Below are 18205 nucleotides of genomic sequence, written 5' to 3'. Positions count from 1 at the left end.
ACTCAGAAAAGACAAACCAAACACTATATGTTCTTAGTTGTAAGTGGGAACTAAGCTATGGGTACGCAAAGGCATACAGAGTGGTACAATGAACTTTGGAGACTTAGAAGTGGGAGCCTGGGAGGTGGGTAAGGGATAAAAAACAACATATTGGTTACAGTGTACACTACTTGGGTAATGGGTGTACTAAAATCTCAGATTTCACCAGTAAACAATTCATCCACGTAACCAAAAACCACTTGTACCTCAAAAGCTACTGAAATAATAAAAATTAAAAATTAGCTGAGCATGGTGATATCCACTTGTAGTGTCAGCTACTTGGAAGGCTGAGGTGGGAGGATCACTTGAGCCCAGGAGGTGGAGGTTGCAGTGAGCTGAGATCGTCCCACTGCACTCCAGCCTGGGCAACAGAGTGAGACCTTGTCTCAAAAAAAAAAAAAAAAAGGAATAAAAAATGACTTTTAAAAGTATTTTAAGTATGTTCAGAGATACACCTAAAGACTTTAAGCATCTTTTCTACATTTCTAAATTGAAAGCATACTCATTTTGGATCTTAACCAATCACCATTTAAACAAGTTTTCATCTGCTCCAGTAGAGATAATTTCACCCTACAACTTGATAAATGTTTGCAAAATAGACAACTATATATAAGAGTAACAGCAAAGAAAGCCCAAATTTAAAATCTATCAATGTATCTATCTGACTACTATCCATCTTAAAGTCCACAGTAGTCTGACAACTAAGCGTCCAAGAAGTCTCCTCTGTGTTTTTAACTTCCTGGATTATAGTAGGTCTCTCTTAACTTGCTGGAACAAAAAGGGTGATTAATTGATATCTAAATACATTTAGAAGATTTTGAAAGAAAAAAAAAAAAACAAGGCAGCATGTGCTGTGTTCCTAGTTCCTGAAGTATGAATTGTTTATTATAACATGGTAATCCCACTACCAGCTCTGGTTGTACCACCAACTATGATTTTGAAATAAAGGGTTTAAATATATATATATATGCGTGTGTGGATAGATAGATAGATAGATAGATAGATAGATAGATAGATAGATAGACAGACAGACAGATAGATAGATAGAGATAGAGATATAGATATACTTACACAGCCCACATTTAAAATCTACCATTATCTTAAAGAAAAAGAACACGATAGTGGTGGCTCCCACTCCATGGAGATCACTGATGGCAAAGTACAGAGTGGGAAAACATATTTATGTTTTACCCGCTTGGCATATTATAAATAGAACAATCTCAACCAGGCATTTTGCCAAGATGTGGAAAAATGAAATGAGGCAAAACGCAAATGAAAAATAAAATTGCTTTTTATGCCAAAATAAGGTCTGGATGGAAAACTCTAACCAAAGATATGGTCTGGATAGGGTAAGACTTATAGAAGATCAGCTGAAGATGATTTGAAACTGCAAAGACTCTTGAACAACAAAAAATGGTATTTCATTACCCATACACAAAACACAAACTGTCTAGATAAGAATTATGCTAATATATTTTGGAAGCAGATGCTTTCTAATATATTTTTTCACCTTAATGTCATTACCGTTTTTTCCCCAACCTGCTACTTTCTATAAGATCTGCACTTTGCCAAATGCAGAATCACCAACATGAATAATTATTATAAATATAACCAAAATGGTTGGGAAGAAAATGTTATATCACTATGGTTTTGAGTATCACTACGGCATGAACCACAACTGGGTTATACTGAGAAATCTCTCACTCTTTGTATAATGAATCTGTCATTTTTTTTTATTAACTGAGTGCTGCTGTACACAGACAGATCAATCTGTCTTCTCTTATTAGCACTGAGATTTTAAAAGTCTACACATTAAGTTGATTGATTTGATAATTTCTTTATCTTAGAGTTTGAAGTGCTTACACATTTAATCTTAACAATTCAGCTATATACGATTACCTAGAAACCGACGGTTTTCTTTCCGAGTCCTTTCCCAGTCACTTTCATCTTTTTTCAAGCTTTTTTTACCTTAATCTGTCTAAAATAAATTTTCATTGGAAAGCAATCCAAGAAAAGGGCCAAAGTCTCCACAAAACACAATTTCAACGATTTTTAACCGGAGATAATTAAGAGCATCTTTTAATTTTGCAAGTTATAGAAATATTTTTAATAGTTTTAGTGTGGTATAACTTACACACGATAAACTGCATATATTTAACACGTACAATTTGACAAGTTTTGACATGTATACATGGTGAAACCATCACCACAATCAAGACAATAAGTATATCCAGCACCTCAAAAGTTTTCTCATGACCCTTTTAATCTCTCTCTTTCACTTATTGCCATATTTTCCTTCTCCCACTCCCAGGCAATCACTGGTCTTTCTGTCACTAAATATGAGTTTGCATTTTCTAAAATTTTATATAAATAGAATACAAATTTATCTCAGTAGGAGAACACTATTTTATTTTGCTTGGCTTCTTTCACTCAGCATAATTATTTTGAGATTCATCCATGTTGTTGCATGTATCAATAGTTCATTCACTTTGATTACTAAATAGTATTCTATTATACGGATGTACTACAGTTTGTTTATCCATTCACCAATTGATGACATTTGAGTTGTTTCCAGTATTGTGTTATTACAAATAAACTTGCTATGAACATCTGTGTACAAGATTTTGCATCAATGTAAGTTTTCACTTCTCCTAAGAGTGGAATGGCTGGATTATCAAATTGGTGTACATTTACCTTTTTTAGAGACTGTTAATCTGTTTTCAAAAGCAGTTGTGCCATTTTACACTTTCACCAGCTCTATAGCTACAGTAAGTGGAGGAGTTAAGGTCTTCAAACCCTAACTGATTCCAGATCCTATCTTCTGTAGGCTCCATTTTTTTGTAAATTAGACATCAGCTTTGGCCAGAATTTGGATGACAGGAGATGGAAATTTAAAGGGTGGCATGGGGGAATTTGGATTATAGGAGATAGGAATTTAGGGAGCAACATGGGGGAGTTTGTCTAATGACAAAAATAAAGGATGCTCACAGCCTGGGGAACTAAGTAATTCCTATCTCATTGGTACCAGGAGCTAACCTAGACGACGGAGACAAAGTAAAGATCAGTCAGAAAGAACAACTCAGAACAGAGGACCAAACTGAGCCACGAGGGTTGATCAGTGACAGCCCATGCTCTCCTGGACTCACCTTGCTGGCCCATTCATGCCTGTTGCCTCCCTCTCCAATGACCTCCCATCACCCCTCATAAGGACAAGATGCTGTTTACTTTCCATCCTAAATGACTGTGGTTCCAGGAGTTGTTAGGAGGCCAACGTGTTCCATGCTCTTATGTTAATAGTGTGGGGATAAAAACTAAACAAAGGAAGCAAGCATCTGACAATAAATGAGTCTACTGGAAGTGAAAAAAAATCCAATTTACCAATTTTCCTTTTATGGATCATGCTTTGGTGTCTAAGAAATCTTTGCCTAACCCAAAGTCACAAAGATTTTCTTATATGTTTTCTACTAGAAGTTTTATCGCTTTAGGTTTTAAATTTAGACCTTGGATCCATTTTGATTCATGACACAAGACTGGAGTACTTTTAAATTTTGTTGGCTGTGCCATTATTTTTGTCTATTTGCTATTAATTTCTAATTTTACTGGATATTAACCAGAAAACACATAAAATATGGTCACATGTGTAAACATTATATGGATAATTCAAAGAACATATATTTTCTATTTGATTATAAAAATATACAATTATCAATTAGATCAAGTCTGTTAATTGGCTATTTAAATCCTTTATATATTTTTATTTATTTGATCTGTTATCTGCTCAAATAAGGAGGGCTAAATTTCCCTACTAATTGTGGATCGATCTGTTGACTTTACATTTCTCTTAGTTTTAGCTTTATATAGTTCAGGATTATGTAGTTAAATATTTAAAGGTTCATGATTACTTAGTTATCTTAGTATATCAATATGAAATCTTTTTCTTTAGTCTATTTAATGATCTTTGCTTGAATTCTATTTCATCTCATATTACTTTAAGTACTTTCTTTTTTATGGCCTTTTTTAAGGGTATCATTTCCTATATATATTATTACCTTAACCTATCTTTTTTTGTAGAAGTGTCTTTTGTCACCATATATAGCTGAATATGTAATATTTTTATGCTATCCGTATTAGAAAAGGGAATTTAATCTACTTACATTTATTGTGGTTATTGATACAGATATACGTGTTTTCTATTTATCACAACTTTTTTGATTGTTTTATTTCTTTCTTTCTTGAACTTTGCTAAATGTATCAAATATTCTTTGCTTTTTGTCCTTACGGTACATTTCCTTTCTTAAAAAATCTTTATGCTTTAAAAAAAAAAATTATGGAAAAAAATTCATGCACTACAGATAAAGCAAAATTTGTATTTGATCCCAGTGAACTCTTACTCCGTTCCCTAACATAATTTATTATATGAGCTGAATAGGTAAACTTTCAAAACTTTCTTAAAAATTCATTTATGAATATATCATCCTATTTTTATTATCATGTTTATTCTTAATTGCCTTTAAGACACATAAACTTCAATTTTTTTCTTTTTTAAATCATAATCTATACACTAAATAAGAAAAGAACATAATATACTTTTATGCTTGTTTCTCTTTACCTGACCCTGCCATCTTCCATGTTAAAATCAGAAATAAACTATTTTACGTGTGTGTGTGTGTGTGTGAAAGCGAGAGAAATCGTAATTGTTTATTTTTGTTTATAATATTTCTAAGTATGGTTCTTTTCTTATTAATTATATTTGGAATTGAGAGGGCTCATTACATCTAAATATTGTTTTTTCATATTTGATGCTTTTTCTCCTACTATTTCTTTGATAATTTTGTCCTTTCCAGTTTCTCTTTTCTCTAAGAGAATTACGGGGATGCTAGAACTTCTGTAACTATTCTCTATGTCTCTCAAATTTTTCCCCACATTTCTGAAGTATTCTTTTTGTATGTCATTCTGAAAAAGATTCCCTAGTTCAATCTTTCATTTCCCTAATTTATATGTGAGTTGTATTAATGACCATTTTCATTTTAAATTTTAAAGGCAAACTTTAAATTCTTAATTTCTGTGCTTGAGTCTTTTTCATGAATACATCTCTCTGAATGTCTTCTTCTGATCACTCTATTACCTCTAGGTCCTTGAATATTTTTTCTTCTCATTTTTCATTTGGCATCTTTCTTTCATGGTACTGATTTACTTCATATTGCGGTGTGTCATAATTATATGCTCATCTTTTGTTTGAGAATCTCTGTGTGCCAGCTCTTTTGTTTACCATTGTCTGTTTCCAGTGATTAATAGGGACAGACAAGTGGCTTGTCTACTGTGTGGGTGGGCTTTCTAACCCACCTGGCAGTCAGGACATTACTGAGGCACTGCCCTACCTCTCTGGGTCTAGCACCCACACTCAAGGATTTAGTTTGTGGGTAAACACAGCTGCTATCCACTACTTAACACAAGGAGAAAAGAAAAATAAAGGCACAGCTCCAAATGTGGAGCTCCAATTAATAACTCTGATGAGCCCTTTGATTAATAATCCTGACGAATTCCTCTTTTATTTCGTGTTTCCATTGTCTGTACCTTTAGCTTTGTCTTGCTTTCTTTTCTTTGTTGAGGATTTAAATCTATTTTTGTTATAGATTTAATTTATTATTTGTTTCTTTTCTTACCATTTTTTTCATAAAATAGAATTTTGGCTATGGAAGAAAAATATAAAGACATATATAACAAAAGACATTTAAAAAAACAACTTCCAATTTTCAATCATGTACGTTGCTTAAATTTAAGGGCTTCACACACTTGTACCAACAGTGATAATTAACTTTACATAAATTCTTCGCATTATTGCTGCTCAAAATGATGCCATAAATACCAGGGAATTTCAAGATTAAAATAATCAAGCATCTTCAGTAGAATCTTTCAACAATACTTTGGACCGCAAGAAATTAAATGCAACAAATTTTTGATTCCTCAAAAGAACACTACTCAGATCTATTTTAATCAGCTTTGAACGTGTCAGAGAATCAATCTAGTCTGTTAAGTGATAAATAGCTATAAGCATATTACCTCTTCAACAGTTGTCGAGTTGCCATTCCTTTTATAGGAATCTAGTTTTATGTTTTTCTGAGAACTTCCATAATCATTATGGCCAACATCACTCTCCCACCGAAGTATACAAAGAAACAGTCTCAGAGGATGGTGTGTGTGTGTGTGTGCGTGCGTGTGTGTGTGTGTTCACCCACACCTGGGCATGGCAGGGATTGCATCCTCAGGGCCTGGCATGGAGTTGGTATTCATTAAATATTCACTGAAATGAATTAAATAACAATAACAAAACAACCTTTTGCTTGTGAAGTGTCTAGCATTACTCTTGCATCTTGGGTCATAATTTGGCAAATTTCCCTCCAGCTTGAAACTGCTGAGATATTTTATACTATAGTACAGTGAATCCTTAAGATTATGGTTTATTTTTCAATGATTCATAACTCTCCAATCTTGTTTCATCTGTAAACTAAACTTAGTGTATCTCCATGACTTTTGTCTCATCTATCCCTTTTCGTAGACTCTTTTCCTCTGTGAAGTCTCCTTTCTCCTTCCTATATGATCCTAACTGCATCTTATACTCAGTCTTGTTATAGGACTTACCACACCAGACTGTAATGCTTCTCAAGGAAAACATCAGAGTGATAGGAACTTTGTCAAGTTAGTATTAGTTATTTTTTATTTTATGTATATACCCTGCCTCACACCATACACACAAAAAGCTTTGAGACTTATCCAAATGTTTACTGTACAAAAAAAACAAAAAACAATAATTGAAGAACCCAGGATGAAAGAAAAATAGAGTGAACAATGCTACATAATCCTGTACAGAGGTTAGAGGTAGGATCTACGATTTGTAGGGGCCAAAGCAAGATAGATACTATGACTTTCAAGATAAAAATAAACTAGTTACGTTATACTTAAACAAGAGAATTGTTATCAGCATCTTCAACTGCCGGAAAAAAAAAATAAGTAGCCTTGGAAAAGTTAAGTGCGCCCTGCCCAATATCCCATGGCTTGTTTTGTTAGAGGAAAATACTGGTCTCTTGACTTCCAGTGCTGTTGCTGCACTACCACACTGAAACTAAATACACAGTGAAAATTAGTTGCTATTATGGCAATCCCTGGGAGAAACAAATACTTATTCCCTTGTGAGGGATAGGAAGTTAAACTAAGAACCCAACACAAATGTTCTGTGAAGCAGTTTAGTAGAGTTGGAAGATACGAAATGACCTGATGGCCCCTGAAGAGGAAACAGTGGTGCAGCAGCAACCTTCAGAGGCACATGAGATCCTCATTGCCAGGGGGGTCAAAAGGCCAGAAAAATCATTTCTAGAACATTCTACATGTATATACAGTCTTAGAAAAAGTGGACCCTTAAGTGCTATACTAGACTATGACTGGGAAGATAAATGTTTAAAAATTTCCTAAGGCACTTCTCCAGAAGAAAACAAAAATTAAGGTCAGGTCTACCTCAGCCAGTAACAGACTTCTGGGCCCCTAGATTCAGTTATTTGGCTCTGCTGACTGTTTGGCTCAGTTTTCCCTTAGCAAGTGTAAAAAACGCTTAAACACCACCACCCTGGGATCCTATTCAACCAATTCAGATAGCTGTGGCCTTTTAACTCACATCCAAGTGACTTGGCTTTATACCAATATCATTTCCCCTAGTATAGGCTAAGCCTAAGTGAGAAAGTACACAGCTCAGGGAGCCAGGAGTTAACTGGCTGTTCTCATTCCAAAAAGGCCTGGTTCTTTTCCTTGATAAGGAAACAATATTATATCAAGAAGTTGCAGTCATTCAACATTACATATCACACTAGATCCATGACTATAAAAAGAGAATTAGTGGAAATACCACCATCTATTCTTAAAGCATCTCTCCAAGGAGCTTTAGATAATTGAAAATGTTCTCTTCCAGCCCAATCCCTTGGGAAATAAATAGAGGTGATTTATTAAAACTTACATTTTACATATAAGAAAATAACAACAAGAAAATCAATTGCAGAGAGTGGCAGAGGATCTTGAGGGTATCCTCTACTTGCTGAACCACACTTCTTCCATAGAATTATATAATAAATACAGAATATGTACATTTACTTGTGTATAGCTGCCTGTGATTTACCTATAGTAAGGTCAAAAGCATTCTATGGACATGGTCTTCCTTGAGCCCTTCTTCTGTGCTGTCATTTTCCTTTGCCAGGGAAATGGTTTCTCACCATCCCTCCCATGGACACCTATGTCTGGAAATGTCTAAAACACTTTTCGAATAGCAAGTTGCTTTCTCCTATACCATCAAGAAATTTTTGCAACTCCACCTGTCCCTCAAAGCAATGTGGCCACAGTAACCTCTGCAAGTCTGTCTGCCTATGCTGTTTCTTTTTCTAATACCCAACTAATTTATTGATTTATATTGTCTTTACGTCTCCTCTGGCTTTGTAGTGTGGCATGAGTCTCAGAGCCAGTGATTACATTACATTCATAAGTATTTAGCTGGAGTTTTAAAAAATGAGAGATGGTAGTGGGGATCTGGAGGGGGATGATGCATAATATACATGGAACTGTGAAAATGCGTAAGATAAAAATTAAAGAAGTCTTCTTTCCTCTAAAGTAAGATTTAATAAAATGAGACTCTGACGAAAGAAAGCTTTATTTTGGTGAAAGACATCAAATGGCATGTGTACAAAAGACAGAAACTAAAAGAAACAGGCAGCAGTGCCCCCTGGGTTGCCTGTCAAGAAGTGTGTCCTGTACAGTTTCTGGAGAAATTAAGAAATGCAAATAACCTGGGCAGATTAACAGCACCCGAAGATAACTAGCAGGATACAAACAAACAGCACCTTTCACTATGAGGAGGCATATTCCTCCAGGCAAACAAAGAAACAGGACAGAGTCAACATCTGTTTCATATAACAGCTTGGCTGCTGACAGAAGAAACCTTAAAAAAATGGCTTAGCTGACAATCCACAAAAATCATTCAATCACTATTGCATGGGCCCAAGCAAACGAGTAAATGAACACAACCTGCACTTTCTATATTACCCTAAAAAAGTTGTCTTTTCTTTATAGGAAGAAAAAAATTAAAATGAAAATGCAAACAAAAATCTTCATGAACTTTCCCCTTTTGATTGACAACAGGCAGCAATGAATACTGAATCATAAAAGACAGCCAGCTGCTTTTCAGCTTGTCTTTGCCTTTCTCAATGCCAATTGTGAAGACACCACTTTCAAAGAGAACATTGGGTAAGGATGGTGGCTGGGATGGGGCATGGGGAGACAATTCAGATGTAACACATTAGAATATTAAGAGGAAGAAAACAAGTCATTTGACACACCCAATCCTGGTTACAGAATTCAGTTAGGGAGTATTATGATGTCTGGGTCCTTATCAATAAATAATAACACACCAAACATGTTAAGAACTAAAAATTTCCATCTCTGGATTCTATCAATTCACACATACAATTTCAAAATCAAGAGGAAAACATTCATGACTGCATAGAAATCTGTTTGTAAATTTAAGTACTGGACATTTCTAAAATGCAACATTATCAGAGCTGTGACATCACTGCAGTGTGGACAACTCAGCTAAATGCCAGATGCTTCACTTACTTTCATAATGCGGTTAAAGTACATAAGCCAAATGCAAAATGAAAGCAATTAAGAGGCAACGATAGAAGAGATTTTTCAGGTGAAATGTGAAAACAGAAGGAAAGGTGATGGGGTGGAGCAGGACAAGATCATTTGATATTAACGCACGCAGAGTGCCAAAACTATGCTAGGTAGCTAAACAGAGACTCCAGTGAGGGCCTTTTCGAGTTGCTTCTCAGTTTAAACAGGTGTAACATCTTGTTTAAGTGGAAGAGAGGTATGACCACAAAGAGAAAAAAAAATCAATACATGATTTGCATTATTTCTGACCTTGGAAAAAAGGCTTTATTGAAAGGTGTCCTTTATTGCACAGAATTGAGGGGTGGCAAAGTGAGAGTATGATCATTATAAAAGCAAATCTTCCATAATGTGAGCTATAGGCCCAGCAAACTCTCAGTGGTTGACCTGCATTTACTAATTTAGCCCTCACAAGGATTATATGACATAGGAACTATTATTATCTCACTTTACAGATAAGGGAACAGAGATACAAGAAGGTGGTAGACTTGCCTAGAATCATACAGAATTTCTAGGCTTTGAAACAAGTCACTAGAAGGAAGGAAAATTCTTTAAAGAGTAATCCATCAGTCCATTCAGCACCCTTGTTAGGTATCTTGTACAATATCCAGAAAAATAAAATAATCTAGAGCAAGACAAGCACAGTAACTAATTAAAACTAAAAGAGAAGGAATTGAGATTAGCTTCACCAAAAACCTCCTGGATAAAAGACTATATAGGAAAACAAAAAGTTCACGAAGTAATACTATAAAATGTCCTACGTAGGAATCAGAACTAATATCCAGGCTTGCTAATACCTTGGATGGTATTAGAAAACCCCTTCAGGTGTGAAAGGGCCTAAATGGATATCTGTTCTAGGCCTATAAGAAGTAATAGTTGACTTTAAGAAGTCAAGTATGGAAGAGTTTCCTCTGGCACCTCTTGGTTTATGCAGGAACAGTGCTTGTTTTGACACTATAACCACCACAACTTTCTAGAACTGAGCCTGGCATGTAATACATGCTCAGTAAATATTTGCTGAATGAATGAATTACAAAGAATAAATGAATAAAACAGTGAAATGTTTGTGGAAAGTTTTAGATAGTTTGGAAAGTAGAAGTAAGACTTTGATTCAGAAGGTAGTCTTGAAGAAATCAAAGAAGGGAAGTAGGATTACAGAACCAGAAGTCAGAACCATAACTGAGCAAGAGTTTGACTTGAAAGATCTCTAAATAAGAGAGTGTGAGAGAGAAAATGAATGATAAAAGCAACAGAAATAATTAGAGATTAAGTCCTATAAATGTCTTTGAGCAGAGAGCGAGGTATTCATGTTTTGTCAATATGGTATTTTAGGGACGGGCGCAGTGGCTTATGTCTGTAATCTCAGCACTTTGGGAGGCTGAGGGCAGATCATTTGAGGTCAGGAGTTCGAGACCAGCCTGGCCAACATGGCGAAACCTCGTCTCTACTAAACATACAAAAATTAGCAACGTGCGGTGGCTCATGCCTATAAACCCAGCTACTCGGGAGGCTGAGGCAGGAGAATTACTTGAACCCATGAGGCAGAGGTTGCAGTGAGCCGAGATTGCACCACTGCATTCCATCCTGGGTGATGGAGCAAGACTCCGTCTCAAAAATAAATAAATAAAAAATAAAAAATGGTGTTTTACCAACACACTGTTAACCAAAACAAACAAACAAAAAAAAACCAAACCAACATGTGAAGACTTTAAATCATGCAAATAATAATGATACTTTAAATCATGCAAATAATAATGATACAAACAGCAGCAAATAACAGGTGGGAGCACTTCTCTTGTGCCAGGCCCTGGGTAAAGTGCTGTAGGTGTAGAGTGCACTGGTTAGGCACAAGAGCTCAGACTGATACCAACCTCCTGCTCCAAATGACCGCAGTCAAATCATCATGTCTGGTGTTATCTTACCTGTGAGATAATAATAGCATCTACTCTCTAGGCATGAAGTTGCAAAGACTGAGACTGTGTAGGGGAGAGAAAAGGGAATAAGGGCAAAACAGAAGAAGAAAATTTAGAGCTCCAATTTCACAAAAAGATAGGCATAATCACTGCAGCCTGGAGGGTGTGACAGGTAGTTGAGAACAAGGCATTCTTAAAATAGCAAAACAGAAATGGCCCACCAAACCACTGGGCTAGACTATCACTGTGTCATAATTTACCTTGTACTTCTGCACTTAATTTTTTTCCCTTTCATTTCATTATTTTCAAAATTTTCACTAATTTCCTATTTCTCTTTTCATGAATGTCTCCATCACTGAATGATGAGTTCCCTGAAGATGAGGGCTGTGCTTAGATCTTTCATTCTCTGCCCATAGGACCATGCTAGACCCATAATTAATTGTGGTAAAATGATCAAGTGAACAGTAAGAAAACACCACATGAAAAGAAATTGATGTGAATGAGAATTTAAAGAATTTTTCAGGAAAAAGATATAAAAACACTTTCACAAAACAGAAAATTGGTAAGAGGAAATAATAATTTATATAAGTAATATATATTCAACACATATATATTCACACACAAACATATATTTGTGTGTGCAAACATATAGTTTGTCATTAAGATCCCCCAAAAGTGACTTTCACTGAGTGTAACTCCATTATTCATTGTTTCCTCACCCCATACCATTTCTTCTAAACAGATAATGAGCACAGGTTTATGCGCTTCCCTATTTTGAAGAAGTGAGAATTTTAACTTAAGACTGGGAAAGAGAGTGAAGAAGAGCCTTGGAACTATCTGAAAGGGGTAGAGGAAGGACATTAGCAGGGAGAACAGGGGCCATGCTGTTCTCCTGAATTAACCCCAGGATAAGGAGAACTACCTGGGCATTCCTCACTAAGAATTCATCACTGTCCTCGCTCTTAATCTCTATATTTACCACCTATCTTCTTGAGGTCCTCCCCTGAATTCAGAATTTTTCTCTGATTGACAATGTGATTGAACTCTGATTCATCTGTCTTCTGAGCAACCCTCCACTGGTGAATAAAAGCTTCATATCTTCACACATTGATCATAAAACATATAACTCTCTCCTCCCAGAAATTCTCAGTCAAGCAACTCCCTCTCAGACAACTTGATTTCAGTCAGTCATAATTCCCCCTAAATGCACATACACCTTATTTCGGGATGATCCCCTTCATATCTAGCATACACGTTAACTCCTAGGAAAGCTACACTTTACATAGGTTAGCCTAGCTTTTCATGTGTTCCTGGTTGAGACATAACCTAGTATCTAGCCTCAAAAAATATTTGAGGAAATGACTTAGTGAATGAGCTGTCAAGAAGTCAACTCCCTTAAATGCTTGCCCCAGAGCATGTGACACAGGATACACAATTGGATTCTACTCAGAAAGTCCCCTCTTCCTTCAGACACTGTGTCAACTGGAAACAGAGCTATTAAAGTTGAGGAAGTAAAAGAATCTATGCATAGGCTAGAAATTTGCTCTTCAATACTAACACATGCCAAAAACTTATGTATCACTAGCCTGGAACAAATGTATCTGCTCTGATCCCTGAGGCTCTGCCTTTTACCTGCATCTCTTAACCTCATTACGTAATAGGTACCAACTAAAACATAACCACCAAATCCTATGGTATCCTCTCCACTGTAATTTCCATTTCAGCAACTGTCAGGGAACAGCTCTTTCGGCAAAATTAAATCTTGCTTGAGAACAGACCTATTCCCACCTTATGTACCTCTAGTCCCCTAACTTGATCTTTCATTGTACTGAATTTTGATGGCACAGAGCCAACCTTATGAATTCCTTGGTGTTCACTTTTTTTAAAACTGTCCACATACAGCTACTGTTTGTTTCATCCAAGTAAACATCATATGTAATAACTGCCTTATTAACCAACCAATAGTTTCTTATACCTGGAAGGTATTCAATAAAAGCTTTGTGTCCAACCTAAAAATAAAATACTTAGTAACAGCCATATCTAAAACCCATATAACTCTCAAACCATACATTTACAATGTGTTCTTTGATTTTTAAATATCCATAAGTAATATTATTGTCACCAAGGAATAATCACCAGAAGCCACAAAGCAAAAAAGCATTTTTTTTATAAACCATGCATCTGGAAATTTTAAATAGGAGAAAGATTATTTTGTTTCATTTGAATGTTCTGCCAGCTGCTTGTATTTCTTTTTTGAATTAAATTAAATGAATTTCTAGACATTAATTTATCAATAGTTTCTGAGCAACCATTGTATTTAAGGTTTTAAGCATATGGCATGGTTAATATGCCATACATTTATTTTTCTTAAAAGTACAATTATAATTTAAAATATCCTAATAGAACACAGTCTTTTAAAAACTTTGCATAGAAAAATTATTATAAGAACATTCATGTTTTATAATTTTTGGAATCAAAATGACAAAACCAAATGTCTTAAAGAAAAATCGGAATTTATTGATCATGGTTGTTCTATATATTAATGCTATAAAGCTAAAAGTGAATATGAAATTGACTGGCAGAAGCGAACCTGTCCTACACATAGCGAACTGAAAACAGACACCTGAAAAGATCAGCCAGTACTTTATTAGATAAAAATAAGAAGGTACCAAACGCTATTAAAATGGCGTAAAGTTGGTGTTACAATCTCATCAAGCTAAAAATACGTCACAGTTAGAACGACCTTAAGGGAAAATAAACAAAACAAAACAAAACAAGGTAAGGCCAATATCACAAAGTGATTAAAGAGATGGAAGATAACTCTCTTCTAAGTCATTAAACTCACCGATATCATACTGAACTCCAGAGCACTTAGTATTTTCATGTGCCATTAGAGAATTTAGTGGGTTCACTGAATTGACTGATTTCTTTGTTAATCTATTTACATGGGTTAAGACCCTGACTAACATAAAACACAACCAAAAAATGCCAGACAGAGAGTGTAATGAAAGACTGAGTGATGTATGGTTTGGGGTACAGCCTATCCGATAAATGTGCTTGGCCAGCAAAGAACCCATTGGCAAAGATTTATTATCGGAACAAATACATTCTAAAAAGATCTAATACAATAAAACCTGCAGTATAAACACAAACTACTTTAAAATACAAATCTTTTCCCCGAATAGTTGATCTTTCAATGATATTAAAATTATCTTCATATGTTTTATTCAAAAATTTTTTGAACAAGTAAAACCAATGAGCTGTATAAATTGCCAATAATAGTGTAATTCTTTGATTCATTCAAAAAACCCCCAAAGTTTATGTTACTTAGAACTCTTCAACAATTTTTAAAACATATAGGAAGAGAAGGAAATATTTCTAGGAAATATATTATCAAGATAAAAATGAACCACCTACTAAAATAAGTTATCATTATGTTTGAATTACATATAATACATTATTACCAAATTAATAAAAGTTAAGGGCAGACATAGAAATGATTTGAAATGTTATACCTCCAAGTTCTTTTACATTCAAGATGGCATTCTGGAATGGCACTGCTTTAATACTAAAACCTAAAATTAGAAAACAAAAACATAAAAAAAGAATTAGCAACTTTTAAATTAAAACACTTAGGATGCTCAAATCGTCTCTTTTTAGGCTGGTTAAGATTTATTTACTTTTTGTAGCTGATATTTATACTAGAAACACATAATTTCCAAGGTAAACTGATAACTGAATATTATCTTCTACCATTATCAAAACATAGTTGTTGTGGCTGGGCACAGTGGCTCACACCTGTAATCCCAACACTTTGGGAAGCCAAGGCGGGCAGATCACGAGGTCAAGAGATCAAGACCATCCTGGGCAACATGGTGAAACCCGTTTCTACTAAAAATACAAAAATTAGCTGGGTGTGGCGGCACACGCCTGTAATCCCAGCTACTCGGGAGGCTGAGGCAGGAGAATCACTTGAACCTGGGAGGCAGAGGCTGCAGTAAGCTGAGATCGGGCCACTGCACTCCAGCCTGGTGACACGCCGTGACTCCATTTCAAAAACAAACAAACAAACAAGCAAAAAACATAGTTGTGTATTACGGCAATATATAACACTATCCCCTTTACTTCAAAATATTGCCTTATTCTTTAATTTAATATGTAATGTCACTCTGCAACTTTTATCAGATATAAGAAAGACATTTGAAAGTATAGAGAAATTTCAAAGAAAATATTAAATCTATGAGGACCTCTGCATCTAACTTTAATTCTTAAAGTTAATGTCTTATAATTCTTTCTCACATATAACTCAGCAACCCTAGAAATTAAGGTACTTAAATTATAACCATTTCATATTAGAATTACATAGTATTTATGTTAGTGTCTTCTTTAAAGGACATGGTTAATATGTCATGTATCTATTTTTCTTAAAAGTGCAATCATAATTATCCACTTATGCATAGGCAATCATTTTATAATACACGTAATACAAGGTTTATATTATAAGAAAATATTCAGAGTATACAGTTCTATGATTAACTATATATTTATGACTTAACTATTACCATTCAAGACAATAAATTCAACTGTGACATATGCAAGTGTGTATATACCCATTCACACACACACACACACACACACACACATGCAAATATACACACAGATTCTTTCTGAAAGGATCCACAAGAAACCAGAGCTAATAATGACTCTCAGGAAAACTGGGAATCTGGAAATTTTAAATAGGAGGAAGATTCTTTTGTTTCATTTGAATGTTTTGCCATGTACTTATATTTCTTTTTTGAATTAAAAGCCCTATGAATTTCTAGAAGTTAATGTATCAATAGTTTCTGAGCAACCATTCTACTTAAGGTTTAAAGCATTATTTAATATGTATAATTTTAAGATTAAAAAAGTTTCTTTTTCAAGAATTTATCAACAAAGAAGACAAATTATGAGTCTTTGAGGTAAGTTATGAAAAAATATATAAAGTATTACATGGATAAAAACAATTCTTTCAAATGGGTTTGTTTTGCTTTATAAAGAAGGAAATCATTACACACCTTCTTAGTCTAGCCTATCTTTTGCACTTCTTTGCTGCATGTTATCCCAGTACTTTAATAAGCTGTACATTACCTTCCACCTAAAGCAGTACATAGTATAACGTTTGAAGAACTGACTTTGGAGTCAGACAGAACTAGGTTGAAATTCTAGCTCTGTCCCTTATTAGCTCTGTGAATGTGGGCAACCTACTAGCCTTGCTCGACTTTCTCATCTGTAAAACAGGGATGATAATATCTACTTCATAGGGTTGTTATAAGGATAAGATAATATATGTGTTGTGTTTATCACAGTGCCTGGTACACCATAAGCATACAATATACGATTGCTGGCATTATGTTTCCATTGATGCTTTTTCGTTGATGATTTAATCATTAGGTATACATATTTTCTGCCTGCCTGAATATAATTACAAACTTGATTCTGGGTGCTCACTTATTAATCTAAGTATGTAGTTGGAAATGTAAAAGTTACCACTGAATGAAAAGTACTTTTGTTGGAGTGACGAAGATGTCAACAGCTGAAGTCTGCTGCACAGAAAGGATGGAAAATGTTCATTGGGCCCTCTAACAATCTTCTAAAACATACCCCTTCCTTTGTGGGCTTAATGCAGATTGACACAGTCAGCACAGCATTATGGTTAATGGTGCATGAAGTCACTGAATCTTAGTAAATGAGCAGGAGGAAAGAGGAGGCAGTCCCATGTGGCTGAAACACTGGCATGTACCTGAGCCTGCAGGAAAGCCTCTCCAGGTGTCTGGCCTCTGGGAAATTAAGGAAAGTCAGTGCCAATCATAATATTCCTGCTGGCACAGAAATTCACCTGCAGGAGAGTTGGATGCCTGAATGTATCTACCTACCTCACACGGGTGTTATGTGGATTAAAAGGCAATGATGGTGAAATCCTGAAAATGAAAAGCTCTCTGCAAATATTAAGCAGTCTATTAGTGGTTATGCTCAGGACAACTCAAGTGTAGATTTTCTAGAGAAGTAAGACAGGCACAGGCCTCAACTTTGAAAAGGAAATGGTTATGGAGCACATCACCAATGTTTAATCTGCTTTGATTCTTAAAAGCTGACAATACGCAGGCTCTCAAAGGGAAGTAATATCCTTCCAGAAATTGCTGCACCTATGTGCAAAACACGACTTTTGAAATTTATTAACCCAACAGGCAGATTATGTCACTGTTATTGTCTTTAAATTCTTGCAAAGTCTTCATAATAAGTTGACTACTAAAACGTCTTCAAAAGTTCACACTAAGCAAAGTATCCTAGCAATGTTATTTTATTATTTTATTTTTTTTGAGATGGAGTCTCGCTCTGTCACCCAGGCTGGGGTACAGTGGCGTGGTCTCGGCTCACTGCAACCTCCATCTTCCGGGTTCACGCCATTCTCCTGCCTCAGCCTCCCGAGTAGCCGGGACTACAGGCGCCCGCCACCACGCCCAGCTAATGTTTTGTATTTTTAGTAGAGACGGGGTTTCACCATGTTA

General features: G+C 35.3%; 1 protein-coding gene across 3 annotated transcripts in view; it reads right to left on the bottom strand.

Moving 5' to 3' along the window:
• ARL15 (ARF like GTPase 15) overlaps positions 1 to 18205 on the bottom strand; it is a 431607-nt gene that overhangs the window by 258304 nt on the left and 155098 nt on the right. For all 3 annotated transcript variants that reach the window (XM_004058862.5, XM_019013617.4, XM_055367889.2), the window contains exon 3: positions 15173 to 15232. In XM_004058862.5, the coding sequence (XP_004058910.2) occupies positions 15173 to 15232 (60 nt within the window). The remainder of the gene's footprint in view (positions 1 to 15172; positions 15233 to 18205) is intronic.

The sequence above is a fragment of the Gorilla gorilla genome, chromosome 19 (genome assembly GCF_029281585.2).
Source record: "Gorilla gorilla gorilla isolate KB3781 chromosome 19, NHGRI_mGorGor1-v2.1_pri, whole genome shotgun sequence".
In the NCBI taxonomy this organism is placed as follows: domain Eukaryota; kingdom Metazoa; phylum Chordata; class Mammalia; order Primates; family Hominidae; genus Gorilla; species Gorilla gorilla.
Note: the sequence above shows the minus strand (reverse complement) of the source record. Positions and strands in the feature narration are given on the sequence as shown.